This window comes from Triplophysa rosa, linkage group LG10 (genome assembly GCF_024868665.1).
Source record: "Triplophysa rosa linkage group LG10, Trosa_1v2, whole genome shotgun sequence".
In the NCBI taxonomy this organism is placed as follows: domain Eukaryota; kingdom Metazoa; phylum Chordata; class Actinopteri; order Cypriniformes; family Nemacheilidae; genus Triplophysa; species Triplophysa rosa.
Window position 1 is genome coordinate 22,185,345 of NC_079899.1, and position 17,263 is coordinate 22,202,607.

The window sequence follows — 17,263 nt, forward strand, 5'->3', positions numbered from 1 at the left end:
ATTTTTTTATTGCAGATTCAGCATGAAGTTACTCATCTGGGTGTTGTGCACAAGCTGTGCAGCGATGAATGCTTTGCGCGCTTCCGATCTTCCAGAAATCTCTACATGAGCTACTGCGAGAACTGTGGCAACTGTAACGCTTCGGGAAACTATCATCTTGTTCAGATAGAGGACGGTATTAAAAAGTTCTGCACCACTGACTGTATCACTACTTTCAAACAGGTACATCAACACTACCTGAATGTTTACCGTACCGTGTGTGCACTATTAATATACAATCAATGTATTTAAAGCTTCTTACATTTGTCATTAATGAAAATGGCACAAATTAGTGGTTTAACATAAACCTTCTGACTTTCTTGCAGAAGAGTGGCAAGAGGCTTTCTTGTCCCTATTGCCAAGAGTTCAAAAATGTAGATCAAATGATCGATGGCACAAACATACAGGGTGTCACAGAGTTCTTCTGCTCCCAAAGATGTGTGGCCTTGAGTCAAGCGTCTCCCAGTCTGACAGGTACATTTTGTGTTTTAATGGAGTACTATGAGGATTTATCAACTTTCACAAAATCAAGTGAATTACATCAACATATTTAAGTCCCATTTTACCTAAAAATCAAATGAAAATATACATACACAGAAAAATGCTTCCCTTTAATCAGCATTTCTGCATGTTTCGTGGCAATTTTGGTAAGGTGCCTGTTGAATTACAACAGAAACTCTGAAATGACATAAAATCGCCTCAAAAGCAATGTGAGAGACTTGAGAGAATGCAAACGTGCACAGTTGTAAAATGCAAAGCTGTCAAGAAAAATCGGGCTGATTCCACCATATATTCATTTTTGAACTGATCCTAACATGCATTTAAAACATTAGCATGATGTCGGTTAAACATGAACATGAACTTGTTTTTGTAGTATTCAAGAATAGCAAACAATTGCATCTTTGACCAGTTTGTCCTGTTTCAATTTTCTGCTATTAACAAACAATATTTGTATCTGGAATTTTAAGAGAAATGTTGTCACTAGTTCACAGAATGAAACTTAAATGATCATTTTACTTAAACACGCACCTATAAATAGTAAATTCAGAAAAGATTTTTTCATCATTTTTCTTCAGCTGTATATATATATATATATAATATTATTTAAAAGTTAAAAGGGGTCCCCGTAAAGATGTTTGCATTGTGATGTACATTTCTTTTGACATGTTTTTTTTTATAAATTGTTAGTAAATTTAATTGAAAAAATATTTCAGTGTCTCATGTTTATCTATATTAGGCTTCATTTTCTTTGTGCAAAATAAGAATATTATAACTTAGTTTCTTTTGAGGTGGAAGTTCGCCCAAACATGTTTCTTACAGGGTCTTGTGAGATTCACCCAAAGAGTGTTTTTCTTCTTTTATTTAGGCACCTCTTTCCCCTGCACAAGCTGCAAGAAGTTAGCCATTCCTCAGTATCACCTCGCCATCGCTGACGGATCCATCAGGAACTTCTGTTCATTAGATTGTGTCGGCAAATTTCAGGTATTCACACAGCCTTCATCCAGCGTGTTGAATTCTTTCTGTTTTGTGTTGTTGACGTTGGATATTTTGGGCTTTTAAAACTGAGTAAGTCACACCACAAGACAAGTGAACTGCAAAAAAAGTTTTTTTTTTTTAAGTGATGAAAAACTTATCAGCATCTATAATATTTCCTTTTACATTTATGTCGATCAAATGTATTTTTTTTATAGAGTCGTTCATTGCTAATCGCTAAATTTTGTGTGCTCTTGTGTACAGGACAAGATGAACACATCTGTACCTCATAACCAGATAAACGGGAACTCGCATGGCGCTCAAAACGCACCATCGGAGCAACCTACAGTGCAACACGCGCCCACCCAGACCTCTTCATCTAATTTGTCTGGCCAGAGTCAAAATTCAGTTCCATCTCATGCGCCAGCTCCAGGTCCAGTTAACTCGCAAGAAACCGTGCAGAAAGCAACTAAGTCGATCCCAAGCGCTTACAAAAAGGAACTTGAGTGCATGCAGTGCCGTGTTCTGTTCCAAGACAAACCTCAGGTCTTTCAATGTAAGGTACGTGTGTGGTTTGTGAAATGTCTGCAGTTCCTTACGTAATGTTACAATTACACTTTTCAATTACATAGAGGTCATTACAGTGTCTTTATATTGCATTGAAATTCAACCTTGTTTTTTTTTAGGGTCTGTCAGGGGCGTTCTGCACTCGAGCGTGTTGTGACGCTTATAAGAGAGAGCATAATGTGACAGCTTTTTGCGAGTATTGCAAACAGGAAAAGGTGGTCAAAGACGCCATCACTTATGAAAAGCAGCTCCGATATTTTTGTTGCGAAGGTGCGTAAACCTTTTTTTGTTTGTTTCATTTATTTTCTGATTTAAAAAAAAATCTGTGTTTAATCTGCATTTTTAATCGGTGTAATCAGGAAAAAACAATTCAAATGCAAAAATATTTCAATAATATTTGAAAAGGAGAGTGTGCCCGGTGCAGTGAAATGCACAGTGAAATATTGGCTGACATCTTACAGGGAACTGTTGTTCTTAATAATCGTTTGACATGTATGTTTACCTGCTTATCTCACTCTTTCTTCCTACATAGGCTGTAAACTGCTTTTTAAGCATGACCTTACCAAACGGCAAGGAGTTCAGTTCAGGTTTTGCGCCTACTGTCAAAACATGACACACAAAACCGTACAGAACTTTTTCGGAGGCAAGCTGGAGGAGTTTTGCACAGAAGACTGCATGTCTCAGTACACGGTGCTCTTTTATGAGGTGAGAAACCATTTGGGTGTTTGGATGGGTGGAGCCATGGTGTAAAGCTGGGGTTTTCAAACTGTATGATGCCAAGGACCCCCAAATTAGATTAACCTTTGTGAGGGCTCCCCTTTCTAAAATACATGTCCATCTGTAATATGTTTGTGTAAAGAAGCATGTAAACTTTCAAATTTATAAAGACTTTCACTGAGTGCAAAAAAAAGGTACTATAGTGAGAAAACCTCACTAGAAAGATACGTGAAATATGACCAATTCTGTAAACTATGCATGTAGCAAGAAAGCAGAACATTTAGAATTGAAACTGTAATTATGACCTTTAGAAGCTTTCCTTAAAGGGGTCATATGGCGCATATTTTTCTGTGTCTTTGGTGTGTTATAAGTTCCCCATGCATGTATTAGACACGTAAAATTGCAAAAATGTAAGTGTCGGAACAAAAGACGCATTCTATTTAAAAGCGAATGCTCACCCAGACCTGCCTGAAACGCCTCGTGTAACCGCACCCCCACAAATCTATGTCAGTTCGTGGTATGATTTGACTAAGACCGCCCAAATGTATAGGCAAGTAAGGTGGGCGTACCTGTCAGTACAATTGCTTTGGAACCTGATGTTCCAAATATGGTAAGAGGCGTTATATTTCCCTCACACGCTTGCAGTATTCGACCAATCACTACGCACTGGTTAACTGGCCAATCATAGCACACCTCGCTTTTCAGAGCGATGAGCTTTGTAAAAAATCTGCGCGTTTCAGAGAGGCGGGGCAAAGAGGAGATACAAACATGCACGGTATGTGGAAAATACAGCGTGTATACACATTGCATTACATCTAAAACAAACGATAATATTCGTTTTAGCCGTGTCATATGACTCCTTTAATAATTTTTTCCTGAATTTTTCTGGGGACCTCTTGCAACCTGCTGGAGGCCTTCTGGGGGTCTCCGGACCCCAGTTTGAAAACCCCTGATATAAAGGATATATAAAATCAAAAGTATCTCTTTAATGTTTCTGTACATTAACAAATATGTAATGTTGCGTTCACACCAAAATGCAAATTAAGTGTTTTGCGCCAGTAAATTACATACAAAGTCAATGCAAAGGCGCGAAGAGAATGACACAAATCGGGCTGAGTGATTGCCACGTACGCCTGTTCCCGCGAGCCTCGTGGTTGGTGTGAACACAGTTTTACAGTAATCTGTCTTTTTGTCTTTGCTTAAAATGTATATTGTTGTTTGATTTTATTTTAAATTATATCTCCTTGTGTTTTGTGTTTCAGATGGCCAAATGTTACAACTGTAAACAGCAGGGCCCGCTGAAGGAAAGCCTTGTCTTATATGGATCCAAAAAACATTTCTGTAATATGAATTGTTTGAGGAATTTCTGCTCAAGAACCCTGATGTATCGTCAGTCTAGGAACAGTACGTGTCATGTTGTATATTCTATATACATATTTTTGCATTGAAACTCAATTCGAAATCAGTCGGGACATTTTCTTAGATGGAGCTGTCGATTATTAGGCTGCATGTAGTTCTTTTTACTCTAATATGAAGGTGGTTGTATAATAATCTATTGTTATAATTATGTTGCAACCTTTTTATTCGCACATGTTTTGCCTCTAATCACTGAAGGTACTCTGACTAATTTGACTACGGTACAAGCTCCGTTATCCATTTCAAAGGACATGCCTGTTATTGGTGGTGTGGTGTCACTGGCCTCAACGTTACCTGGAAACACTGCTGTTACAGGTATTTGTGTTTTCATGATTTAAAAAATTGTGTCGTTTAATCGTATGTGTAAACACACCTTGGTATACGGTGCTTGTTGTTGGCTAAATGTTAAAATCTTCCTCTTTTGTAAGTCACTTTGGGTAAAAACATCTACTAAATGAATAAATGTACATTTGCAGGAGCTCTCCCTACCTCGAACGCCAACTCCAAAAACATCGGTGAAGTAAGTATTACCAAACACTACACTTCTCAACATGTTGTATAAACATCTGAACATATACTGTAAATCATAATAATATGTACTCATTGCATTGTGGGGGCAGTCGTGGCCTAATGGGTACTACTCTCTGGATGGGTTAAATGCAGAGGTCACATTTCGGGTATGGGTCACCATACCTGACAAATAGGTCACTTTCACTTTTCACTAATAGGCCAGCACACAGACCGATGCTGCAGTGCCCGGTACTCCACATCGCAGGACGTTGAAGAATAAAGCTCTCATGTGCCGACCCATCACTGAAGAACAAGGGGTCCAGTGTCAGCGAGATCCTCCAACAGCTCGACCTCTGTCTGAAACAGGTTGGCTTTCACAAACTGAAGGCCTTTCACACATCACTACAAAAGCCATGGATCAATGCACACGTGAATGGTAAATTTACACATTCTTCGTTTGCAGTGATTGATGAAAATGGAGAAAAAGTGAGGTTGGTGCCATTCCCGGTGCCCATTCCAGTGCCAGTTTACATTCCCGTGCCAATGCATCTGTACACTCAGTACACACCGTTTCCACTGGGACTTCCTCTACCTGTGAGTACTGTTTCTGTATATTGTCTGTAGAATGATGTCATTGAATATCAAATTTCCGTTTTTTAACAATGTAACAATTATTTGAGGACGTCTGTGATTTTACATGCTTATCAGAAAGTAGTTTGTTACGACGGTTCATGTGATCTGGACTTGTGCATCGTCGTACTGAGCAGTCTGTGATCTAACTGCTTATTGATTTAATTCTCGTATGTCAGATGGGTTGCCAGCCATAATCGAGCCAGCTAAATTTGTCTTTACTTACGGTATTCAGCCAAGGTCAAAATATATGAGAAGACACAGACATTCCTATCCGGACAAGATTAAATTAGATTTCTCGGAGGACTCCCCCGAGTCAGCTGAAAAGCTGTAGGTCACTTTTAACTCGGTTGTATGAGGAAAAACATCACAAGGTCATCTTTTATTATTTTGTGGTGTTATCGTCCAGGTGCCTGTACCTGTAGTCATACCTGGATCCCAAGATGCAGATGAACCAGAGGAGCGTAAAACCAGCCTGCCCGCTCAGAGCTCGATGGAGGACGATGAGGGTGATAAGGGAAAAGGCAAGCCTGTGTCACATGGTAAATGTTGCGTGATTGATCATTTGTTAACATGGACTTAAATAGGATCTATTGCTATTCATTGATCTTAATGGAAAAGTTCACCCAAAAATAAAAATGCTGTCATTTACTCACCCTCGAGTTGTTCCAAATCTGTATAAATTTCGTTTTGATGAACACGGAGAAAGATATTTGGAAAAATGCTTGTAACCAAACAGTTCTTGGCCACCTTTGACCACCATACTATGTTTTATTCTGGGGGTTTTATTCCTTTTGGACCACCATACTAGGAAAAAACACAGTGGTGGTCAAACGTGCCCCAGAACTGTTTGCTTTCCTACATTCTTCAAAATATTTACAAACTAATTTTTCCTACAATGGTAGTCAATGGTGGCCAAGAACCATTTGCTTACAAGCACTCTTCCAAATATATCTGTGTTCATCAGATTAAAGAAATTGATTCAGATTTGAAACAACTTGAGGGTGAGTAAATGATGACAGAACTTTCATATTTGGGTGAACTGTTCCTTTAATAGCAGCTGCTTGGCTGTGGTGTTTTAAATGTCTGTAAATGTAAAATATGACTTCAGGCTGAGACTAGTATGGTGTAGTTATGGCGTCCACCACCAGGTGGCCACGCTAACCAGCCAAACCTTGCCCTCTTAAAGCCATAGTTCACCCAAACATAAATCCCATGTCGTCATTTATTCACCCGTGTTGTTCAAAACCTGAATGTGACTTTTTACTGTGAAACAAAAAAGAAGATATTTTGAGAAACATCTGGTTTTGTGTTCGTACAATGGAAGTCTATGGCATCCAATGTTGTTTCATTACCAACGTTCTTCCAAATATCATCTTTTGTGTTCCACGAAAGAAAGAAAGTCATACAGGTTTGGAATGACACGAGGATGAGTGAACTGTGAAAGAATTTCCTTTTTTGGATGCCAGCTAAGCTTGGCCCTTGTTCGTATTGCGATTTGACAAACTGAATGCTGCGTATTTGATTATGATATTTTGTTTTTCAGACCAGGGCAGCACGTACAGTGGAGATCTGGAGTCCGAGGCCACATCAACACCCTTCAGCTGGGCAGAGAATGAGGAACCCGGGGTCAGCGGGAAACAATTGGTCCCATCATCAGAATTAGAGGATCCACAAGTAGCGGCATCAACTGTATCACCAGAACATCCGGATTTGGAAGATGACTTTCCCCGTGGTAGGTATTTTTTTGTAAAAGCTGGTAATTATGTGTAAAATCTCCCATAAATTAACCCAAAGCATGTGATTTCCCAGCATTAGTTGACCCAGGATCAGCTAAAGAGAGCAGACTGGTATTGACGTTGAAGCGACGCAGGAAGGGCAGAGACAGCTGTCCTGCCAAAAAAAGGGTATGTAACACAAATTAATGTAAAAATGTATACCAAAGAGATCTGATTCCTGGCTGATTGTAAACTCTTGATGTTTCATGTGAGATGGAGAATTAGCTCAACTTTCTTTGCAGCGTGAACGCTGTTTCCAAACACTTAGATGAAGGCTGAAGTGTTTTCAGAATATGTGTAGATGTTTCTGGTTTGGCATGAACGGTTGTTGTAAAAGGAACTAGAGTCGATGTGGAGTGACGGTCCAGAAGTTTGACATTTTGAAAATACGTTTTAATGAAGTCAGAGGGCATCTAAAAATGGCCTATCGGATGTTTGACGTTGTGTGACGCTAAAGTCTGTCATTTGTTAGATGAAAGATTTTCTAGGGAGCTGAATTTTCATAAAAGAAAGTCTGAACATATAAGATTATTCAGCTGTATCAGTTGTCAAGGATATCAAGACTAAAAATGAATCTTTTGCAATGGCTTTATGTTTTTGACTGGTTATTTGTGGATTATTTATATACACACAGCAGATTAAAATCGTTTATGCCCAGCAAGTAATTGAATAGCTTCAGTGCAGTTTGTAGTTGGTCTTTTTTTATCAGCGACTACGTTTGCATGTGCAGTGCACCAATAATGCGATTATTTCCATTAATCAGAGTAAGGACTTAATCGCAGTAACATGAAACGCATGACATGAGCAAACCTCTTCACTCCCGATTACATGGACGTTTTATTAATCTGATTATTTGCTATAACACACGAGTACAGTAGGCGTGTTACTGGCTATCGTTTTAATATATTCGTGTGAATCGCATCAAGTGCTAAACGCCTTCCTCCGGATGTGTTTCATAGTTATTCAGCACCGTGATAAATACAGAAATATAATGAAAATGTCTTCGCAGCGTTTGTGTACGCTGTCATCGCGTTCACGCTGTTTCTGTATGAAGAAAAGGCGCAGAGACTGCTGACAGCAAGTCGTGTTGACGGTAAAACTTCAGACGTCATGTTTACCATGAATTTGCGCTTGAGGTGCGTAACAGAAGCGCATGCGAACCTTGATCAGAGCAGCATTAATGCGTTTAAGGTGTTTGCCTTCATATTGCGTTTAAAACCGGCGTACGCTACGAATGAAACTTCGATTATGCTTACTGCGATTATGAGCTTAATCGTATTATTTAGATCGAATGATTGCGTTTACATGAGGTAAAGTGTAATCGCAATATTGCCAAAATCATATTATAATCGCATTATGAGGGTGCATGTAAACAAAGTCCGTGATAAAGTTGTGTGATGTTTCAAATAGCATTAAGTTGTATAGAGAGATTTCTCTAGAAGTATGGCAATAAAACATTTGAGTTCACATCAAAGATTGGTGCCATCCACTTTAACTTGATGATTCTCATTCTGTTGTGTTCTGTGCTGAAACGTGTAGATGTTTACAAAAGTAAAATCCCTGTTTTTGAACACTTAAATGAATGATTCGCTTTCTGCGAATGCTGAGCTCCATCTGTGATCCATCTGTTTTTCATTCTTATATTCAAGAGATTGATAGCCAACAAATGAAAATTGGCAGATAAACATCAGTGCCTCTATAAAGAATACATTCTGTGTTAAAGGGATAGTTCACCCAATAATAAAAATTAATCGTTTGTTTAACATTCAAACCCTTTGTTTGGAACACAAAAGATAATTTGAGAAATGTCTCGGTGGTTTTGTGTCCATACAACGGAAGTCAGTGTTGTTTGCTCAACAATGTTCTTCACAATATCACCTTTTGTTTCCTGCGGAAGAAAGTCATACAGGTTTGGAAAGAATTTTCATTTTGCGTTTTCATTTTTGGGTAATTGTTATGTTTTAGAGCAAATTAGTTATTGGATTGCTCGACTTCCATACTTGTTTCTGCTAAGCATAACTGAAACATTTTTGTGACAGTTTTGTCATTATTGTTTTTATTTATTAAGTAAAATTCAGTCAGTTGTGTAGTTGTGATGTGTATGCTGCAGGGTTCCCCCAGTCCTAGAAAATCTAAAAAAATGTATTGATGCCCTACGTTTTTTTGAAGAATTTTTCTTTTGTTTTTCCCTTTTTTGCTGTAGTATTTGCTATGGAGTAGCAAGAAGTAATACTCGCTCACAAGCTACAGTATAGTGATGTCTGATTTATCAGTGAATTATTTTCCAATGAATCACAAATTAGCAAGTTGGCAGGGCTCTACACTGCGACCATTTCAGTCGCATCAGCGACTGGAAATTCATCTGTGCAACCGTGAAAAAATAGGAGCACTGGTGCGACTGACCCAATCTAAACTCATAGCCCGTTTAAAAAAGCTATGACTCCCAAATGTGCCTACATTACGTGCCAATAGTTATATTATGCACGGTATTGAAATAAAAGCATTGGCTGGAAATGCCAGTGGTCATATTCTATCGCTGTTCTTCAAACCTTTTCAGGTATTTTCATGACAATAAAGTATATTTATAATGATGATGTTTGATGGTCGATTTACACAATATTTGGTGTTAAATGCGATTTATCGTGTAGCCCTGTAGTTGTGTTGTTTTAAAGGAGCCTAATTACTATTTGTGGTTGAGGTTATGTTCATAACATGTAGGAACTTATTACAGTTAATGACAAATACATATATTTCAATGTTTGTAGAAACGGTGCTGAGGGTACACTGTTCTGGTCAAGTGGACAATTAAAAAATGCCAAAATTTCAGCAAGTTTGCTACATCCCAGATGAGACCCCGTTGGCCTGAAGCACAGCTAACAAAGCCTTCTGAAGGTGGCTGATGTATCTCTTGCAGGCGGCGGAGACGGCAACTGAAGGACTCGTGGACTGTAAGGACGCAGATGAGAAGCAAACAAAAACTTTTGTTGACTCTGCGTGCCAAACTTCAAGACCACTCACTGGAAGGTCCCATCCCAATCTCAAGATCACTTCTCCTTCAAAGCAGCAGCTAAAGTACTTAATGAATCAGAGTCGAGGCCGGCCCGATCGATACGGTTGTTTGCTGTTACGGGCAGTCTTACCCAAACAGCTCTATGCAGAGTGGGTGTCCACCACCAACTGGGATGGGGCAAGGGGCAAACTAGCGTTGCCTGTCAACTTAAGGCACTTTATCATCAAAACCGTTTCGGAGAAATTCCCCAGCTTAACCAGCGGTGACCGAAAGCGCATCAAAGACAGAATCAACGAGTTCTTACGCTCTCCAAGAATTGGTGTTGGACGTGGACGTTTACAGTCTAATTCAAAGGTAGTTTTTGATAACACTGTTTTTCTTTAGAAATTCAGTCTCAGAGATGTTTAAACACAGCGATATAGGCACAAACATTGTGTGTTATATAATTCAATACAGATGTGGCTATTTAGAACGTGTGTTTTCACGCAATCCTTACGATGGATCGTACAAAATCTTGCTTAGAATATAAATAAATTAGTTGTGCTTTACACAATATCCACCAGGTGGCGCATGAAATAACGTACTGCATTTAAACACACAGTACCTAGCCATAGGCCAGATCAGAATATAGAATTATATAAATAATCGAATATCCACCACAGTAGAATATAAAAAAAATGGTATGAGCGATTGTGAAAAATGTATAACTATAGAAAACTATAAAACGTGAATAAAAATAGTATAAAGATAATATACTATTAAATGACTATATTATATAATAGACTATATATTTATAATAAACTGCTGCATGGCACTAAAACCACAAAGCTCATTCTTGCAAGAAAAGTTTGCTATTGCGCTACTGGGAAACTTGCACGATAATAACAAACCAAGTCTTTGTTTGTTGTATTTTAAAGGAGACTTGTTGAAGGCGTGAAACTCAATTTAAGCTTACATTTGTAAAGTGTAATAAGTAGTGCTGTCAAATCGATTAATCGTGATTAATAAGTTATTACTTTATTTTTGCAGATTTATAAAGAGGCATATTAAAGTAAAAATATAAATATATAAATTAAATGATTATGTGAACAATTTAAAGCTACAATCTGTAACTTTTTTTTTCAAAATAAACAAAAATCATTTGATCTTAAGCAAATGCAAAGCCTTCTAAATAACCTGATTCACAATGGTAAGCTTATAGTTATGATTAGTAATTTCAGCGTCTAGTATAATTTCATTGGAAATGTCAGCTTGATGTAATTTGACTTTAACTGACATAATGAAAGCTAGGGTAAATAACCTGAAATTTGATGTTTCAAACAGAGATGGCAAAAATTACAGATTGCAGCTGCAATTAACTTGTGTTACACTTTTAATTTAATATTTAAAATATTACTCATTGGAAATTACTAATTTGCTAATAGTAAGACTACACTGTTGTTAATTTATTGATGTGAACACTACAGTAAATTTGCTACATCCATGTTGAGACCCAGTTTCCCTGAACCACAGATGACAAAGCCTTCTCAAACTGGCTGATGTATCTGTTACAGGCAGTGGAGACGATAACAGAGGCGGTAGAGACGATAACAGAAGAGTCGATGACTCAACCGGACTTTGAAGATGTAGAAATGAAGAAAATAAGGTCTTCTGTCAACTCCCCAGGCAACACTTCAACAGCACCAGTTGTACGATGCCATCCCCATCTCAAGTTCAATTCTCCTTCGATGGTGCAGCGGAAGATTCTAATGAATCAGAGTCGAGGCCGGCCCGATCGATATGGTTGTTTGCTGTTTCGTGCTGTCTTACCCAAACATCTCTATGCAGAGTGGGCGTCGACCACCAACTGGGATGGGGCAAGGGGCAAACTAGCATTGCCTGTCAACTTAAGGCACTTTATCATCAAAACCGCTTTGGAGAAATTCCCCAGCTTAACCAGCAGTGACCGAAAGCGCATCAAAGACAGAATCAATGAGTTCTTACGCTCTCCAAGAATTGGTGTTGGACGTGGACGTTTACAGTCTAATTCAAAGGTAGTTAGCAACCTGTAAATATTTTATCAGCTTTTGATAACATTGTTTTTCTTTGGAAGTTCAGTCTTAGAAATATTAAAACATAGTGATATAGGGTGATACATTGTGATATATATTTAAGTGTAAATAATGGCTGTAACATACAGATGTGGCTATTTAGAACTTATGTGTTTTCACACACTTCATCACGATGGATCACACCGAATTCTTAGAATTTAAACAGATTTGTTATGTTTCACACAATATCCACTAGGTGGCGCATCAAATAACGTACTGCATTTAAATGCTCAGTATCTATAGGCCAGATCAGAATATAGAATGTACGTCATCAAGACTATCTATAATAAAATATGATTAACACACAACTAGTGTTTTTTTATTGAAAGTTGTACGGTTAAAAGGATTACTCATTGTTAATTGCCAATTTGCTGATAGTAAAACGAAACACTGTTAAGGTCAAACGGTTGGTTGATTAAAGCAAACACTACACTAAATTTGCTACATCTGCTATGAGACGCTGTTGCCCTGAACCGCAGATGACAAAGCCTTCTGAAGGTGGCTGATGTATCTGTTGCAGGCAGCGATGACGACAACAGAGGCTGCTGAGATGACAACAGTGGCTGTGGAGACGATAACAGAGCAGACTGAGACTATAACAGAGGAGACTGGGACAACAACAGAGGTGCCGGATGCTACAACAGAGGCACCGGAGACAACAACAGAGGCGCCAAGGACTCAGCTGGACTGTGAGGACACGGATGAAAAGCAAAAAACGTCTTCTGACGACTCCCTAGGACAATATTTAATAACACCAATATTATGCCATCCCAATTTTGAGATCACTTCTCCTTCGAAGAAGCAGTTGAAGAGGTTAATGATTCAGAGTCGTGGCCGGGCCGATCGATACGGTTGCTTGCTGTTTCGTGCCGTCTTACCTGAAAAGCTCTATGCAGTGTGGGCGTTGACCACCAACTGGAATGGGGCAAGGGGCAAATATGCGTTGCCTTTGAATCTAAGACAATTTATCATTGAAAGCGTTTGCCAAAAGTTTCCCAACTTGACCAGAGTTGATCGAAAGCACATCAAGGACAGAATCAACGAGTTCTTACGCTCCCCAAGAAATGGTGTTGGAACAGAAAGTTTGCGTTCTAAGGTAGTAGACAACGTGTAAATATTTTAGGCTGTGCATTTTTGCAAGCGTGTTGCTTATGCCCGAGCAGGGTGAACAGAGCGCCGCCATATTGGGGAGGGCAAGAATGCCCTTCAAACATCTATAAACACATACAAGTGAACAGGAGAGCTGCGTTTCTGATGGATAAGAAACGCAAAATGTTAACATTTCCCAACTGATGTCAGTTACTTTCTGGATAAAATTTGTCAAGCATTGAATTGGTTCAGGAAATGTAAATGTTATTGTATCCAGAAAGAAAGAGCTCCCTCATTCAGTTGTATGTAGTCTTGCCCTCACCGATATGCTGCTGTCATTGATTGTATATATTTAGAGCACTTTTATTATTAATTGCTTTCAAGATTGTAAAGAGATTTTCAACCACTTCAACAGCTAGCCTACCTTAGCTTTAATAAATTCAAGGGTAAATTTAATACCCAAATCATTCTCTTTATTCAGAAATTCAGTCTTAGAAATTTCAAAGACAGTGGGGGTGTAACGATATAAAAAAGTGAGATCATTGAGCTTTGGCAATTTTATTATTTGTTTTCAACTTAAGGTTTTTTATTTTGTGCTTTTACTGCTTCAATAAATTCTCTCTTAAAGGAAAAGTTCACCTCAAAATCAAAATTGTGTTATTTTTACTCACCAACATGACTTTCAACATGTTTTAAAACCTCCCGTCTTCGGAACACAAACAAATATATTTTAGGTGACATCCGAGAGATATCCAGCCCTCCTCATAGACATCATGTTGTCAAGGTCCAGAACTAAAGACATCGTTAAATTGGTCCATCCGCTCATAGTGGCTCAATTGAATTATTTTTTGAAGCGACAAAAATACTTTGTGCAAAAAACAAACCAACCTTAATGACTTTAATCGATATGTTCTCAAACCGAATGTGCATGCATCGAAGTGCTCTCGTGAACGCGCACCATAAACTGACAAGACAGAGCAGACTATATTGATTCAAGTCCTTATTTTGGTTTGTTTTTCACACAAAGTATTCTCTTCGCTTCAAAAAAAGTTCAATGGGACACGCTACCCTGGGTGGCAAAAAACCTAACAAAATAGCTGAGGAGAATAGGAGAAACAAAGAAACAGGGACTAAAAGCTATTACAAGCAGCTGGACTCGACTGTGATCCTTACGACTTACAAAGGAATCAGCTGTTCCTAGACACTGAAATGTTGCGCGGAATTGCGTTTCCTGATATTGTAAGCAGTCATTTTGCTGAGTGTTTTGCCACCCACGGGGACGCGCTCCTGCATGTTCACATGGTAAAGTGACGCCACGTCCATACCCTCTACTGGACCTTTAAGGTTTAGCTTTCTTAATTCCTTTTTTGTTTTCATTTTGGTAAAAAAAAAAATTTGATATCCTTTTTAATTTTTATTAATTTATATATATATAATTCTATTAAGTCTTGAATGTTGTATTTTTTTTACAAAATAACAAATGTCATTAAAATTGTTCATGTTTTGAAGATAAATCTGTTATTTGAAATTCAGTTTCATTGTTCAAATTCTCACAATACCATCATAATATTGTGCATTGTGTAAAATCGTGAGCTGAGTGTGTCGTTACACCCCTAATGGTTCTTTAAGCTCAGAGGACGCGTGTAATATATTTCAATGTAAATAATGCATGTGGCTGTGAGATATGATTTTATTAACACAATAAAGACATGTTCTGCTCAACTTTAAACCTATTCCGAAAGGATGCTAACTTTGTGTTTCCTGAAACATTTTTCAGACTGTCACATGTCTTATGTGGACCTTAATGAGTGATGTACGGTACATGGATAAATTATTAGATTGCATGATTTAAAAAATGGTAATAAAGATCTCAAATACAGTTGGCCAGTATCCACAGACATATCAGCGTGACTTAATATACGTGTCAGCATACTTGTAGTATCTTTTGCTCTGTTATTTGTGGCTTGGTATTAATCACTGGTGGCAAAGCGTGTGGTTATTTCAACAAGAAAGCAAAGAAATGGCACCGTGAGGATGCTGTCTGGTTGCAGTTAGAAGGGTTTATATCCCGCTGGAGGGACTGGGCAAATGTGTGTCTGTGGTTTAATGTCTGAGGCAGAGGCTGTTAAAGGGACAGTTCACCCAAAAATGAAAATTCTGTCATCATTTAATTACCCTCAAAATGTTACAAACCTGTATAAATGTCTTTGTTCTACTAACACAAAGGAAGATATTTGGAAGAATGTCAGTAACCAAACAGATCTCATCCCTATTTACTGCCATAGTAGGTATATATACTACAGGTGCTGGTCATATAATTAGAATATCATCAAAAAGTTGATTTATTTCACTAATTCCATTCAAAAAGTGAAACGTGTATATTATATTCATTCATTACACACAGACTGATATATTTCAAATGTTTATTTCTTTTAATTTGATGATTATAACTGACAACTAATGAAAATCCCAAATTCAGTATCTCAGAAAATTAGAATATTACTTAAGACCAATACAAAGAAAGGATTTTTAGAAATCTTGGCCAACTGAAAAGTATGAACATGAAAAGTATGAGCATGTACAACACTCAATACTTAGTTGGGGCTCCTTTTGCCTGAATTACTGCCGCCATGCGGCGTGGCATGGAGTCGATCAGTCTGTGGCACTGCTCAGGTGTTATGAGAGCCCAGGTTGCTCTGATAGTGGCCTTCAGCTCTTCTGCATTGTTGGGTCTGGCATATCGCATCTTTCTCTTCACAATACCCCATAGATTTTCTATGGGGTTAAGGTCAGGCGAGTTTGCTGGCCAATTAAGAACAGGGATACTGGTAGCTTTGGGTACTGTGTGCAGGTGCCAAGTCCTGTTGGAAAATGAAATCTGCATCTCCATAAAGTTGGTCAGCAGCAGGAAGCATCAGAAGCGTCTCGCCTGGGCTAAAGACAAAAAGGACTGGACTGCTGCTGAGTGGTCCAAAGTTATGTCTCTGATGAAAGTAAATTTTGCATTTCCTTTGGAAATCAGGGTCCCAGAGTCTGGAGGAAGAGAGGAGAGGCACAGAATCCACGTTGCTTGAGGTCCAGTGTAAAGTTTCCACAGTCAGTGATGGTTTGGGGTGCCATGTCATCTGCTGGTGTTGGTCCACTGTGTTTTCTGAGGTCCAAGGTCAACGCAGCCGTATACCAGGAAGTTTTAGAGCACTTCATGCTTCCTGCTGCTGACCAACTTTATGGAGATGCACATTTCATTTTCCAACAGGACTTGGCTCCTGCACGCAGTGCCAAAGCTACCAGTACCTGGTTTAAGGACCATGGTATCCCTGTTCTTAATTGGCCAGCAAACTCGCCTGACCTTAACCCCATAGAAAAACTATGGGGTATTGTGAAGAGGAAGATGCGATATGACAGACCCAACAATGCAGAAGAGCTGAAGGCCACTATCAGAGCAACCTGGACTCTCATAACACCTGAGCAGTGCCACAGACTGATCAACTCCATGCCACGCCGCATTGCTGCAGTAATTCAGGCAAAAGGAGCCCCAACTAAGTATTGAGTGCTGTACATGCTCATACTCTTCATGTTCATACTTTTCAGTTGGCCAAGATTTCTAAAAATCCTTTCTTTGTATTGGTCTTAAGAAATATTCTAATTTTCTGAGATACTGAATTTGGGATTTTCATTAGTTGTCAGTTATAATCATCAAATTAAAAGAAATAAACATTTGAAATATATCAGTCTGTGTGTAATGAATGAATATAATATACACGTTTCACTTTTTGAATGGAATTAGTGAAATAAATCAACTTTTTGATGATATTCTAATTATATGACCAGCACCTGTATACTGCCATAAATACTATGGAACTCAATGGGGAATGAGATCTGTTTCGTTACTGACATTCTTCCAAATATCTTCCTTTGTGTTTAGCGGAACAAAGACATTTATA

General features: G+C 38.5%; 1 protein-coding gene across 5 annotated transcripts in view; it reads left to right on the plus strand.

The window, feature by feature from the left end:
- si:ch211-266o15.1 (zinc finger MYM-type protein 4) overlaps positions 1-17,263 on the plus strand; it is a 30,267-nt gene that overhangs the window by 5,125 nt on the left and 7,879 nt on the right. For 4 of the 5 annotated variants that reach the window (XM_057343472.1, XM_057343471.1, XM_057343473.1 and 1 more), the window contains 17 exons: positions 16-222; positions 366-513; positions 1,406-1,521; positions 1,777-2,073; positions 2,199-2,349; positions 2,612-2,784; positions 4,059-4,200; positions 4,411-4,527; positions 4,689-4,732; positions 4,941-5,088; positions 5,186-5,316; positions 5,762-5,894; positions 6,899-7,087; positions 7,165-7,259; positions 10,045-10,494; positions 11,694-12,173; positions 12,751-13,326. In XM_057343472.1, coding sequence (XP_057199455.1) covers positions 16-222; positions 366-513; positions 1,406-1,521; positions 1,777-2,073; positions 2,199-2,349; positions 2,612-2,784; positions 4,059-4,200; positions 4,411-4,527; positions 4,689-4,732; positions 4,941-5,088; positions 5,186-5,316; positions 5,762-5,894; positions 6,899-7,087; positions 7,165-7,259; positions 10,045-10,494; positions 11,694-12,173; positions 12,751-13,326 — 3,597 coding nt within the window. The remainder of the gene's footprint in view (positions 1-15; positions 223-365; positions 514-1,405; positions 1,522-1,776; positions 2,074-2,198; positions 2,350-2,611; positions 2,785-4,058; positions 4,201-4,410; positions 4,528-4,688; positions 4,733-4,940; positions 5,089-5,185; positions 5,317-5,761; positions 5,895-6,898; positions 7,088-7,164; positions 7,260-10,044; positions 10,495-11,693; positions 12,174-12,750; positions 13,327-17,263) is intronic. The other variant, XM_057343475.1, reaches the window with a different exon arrangement.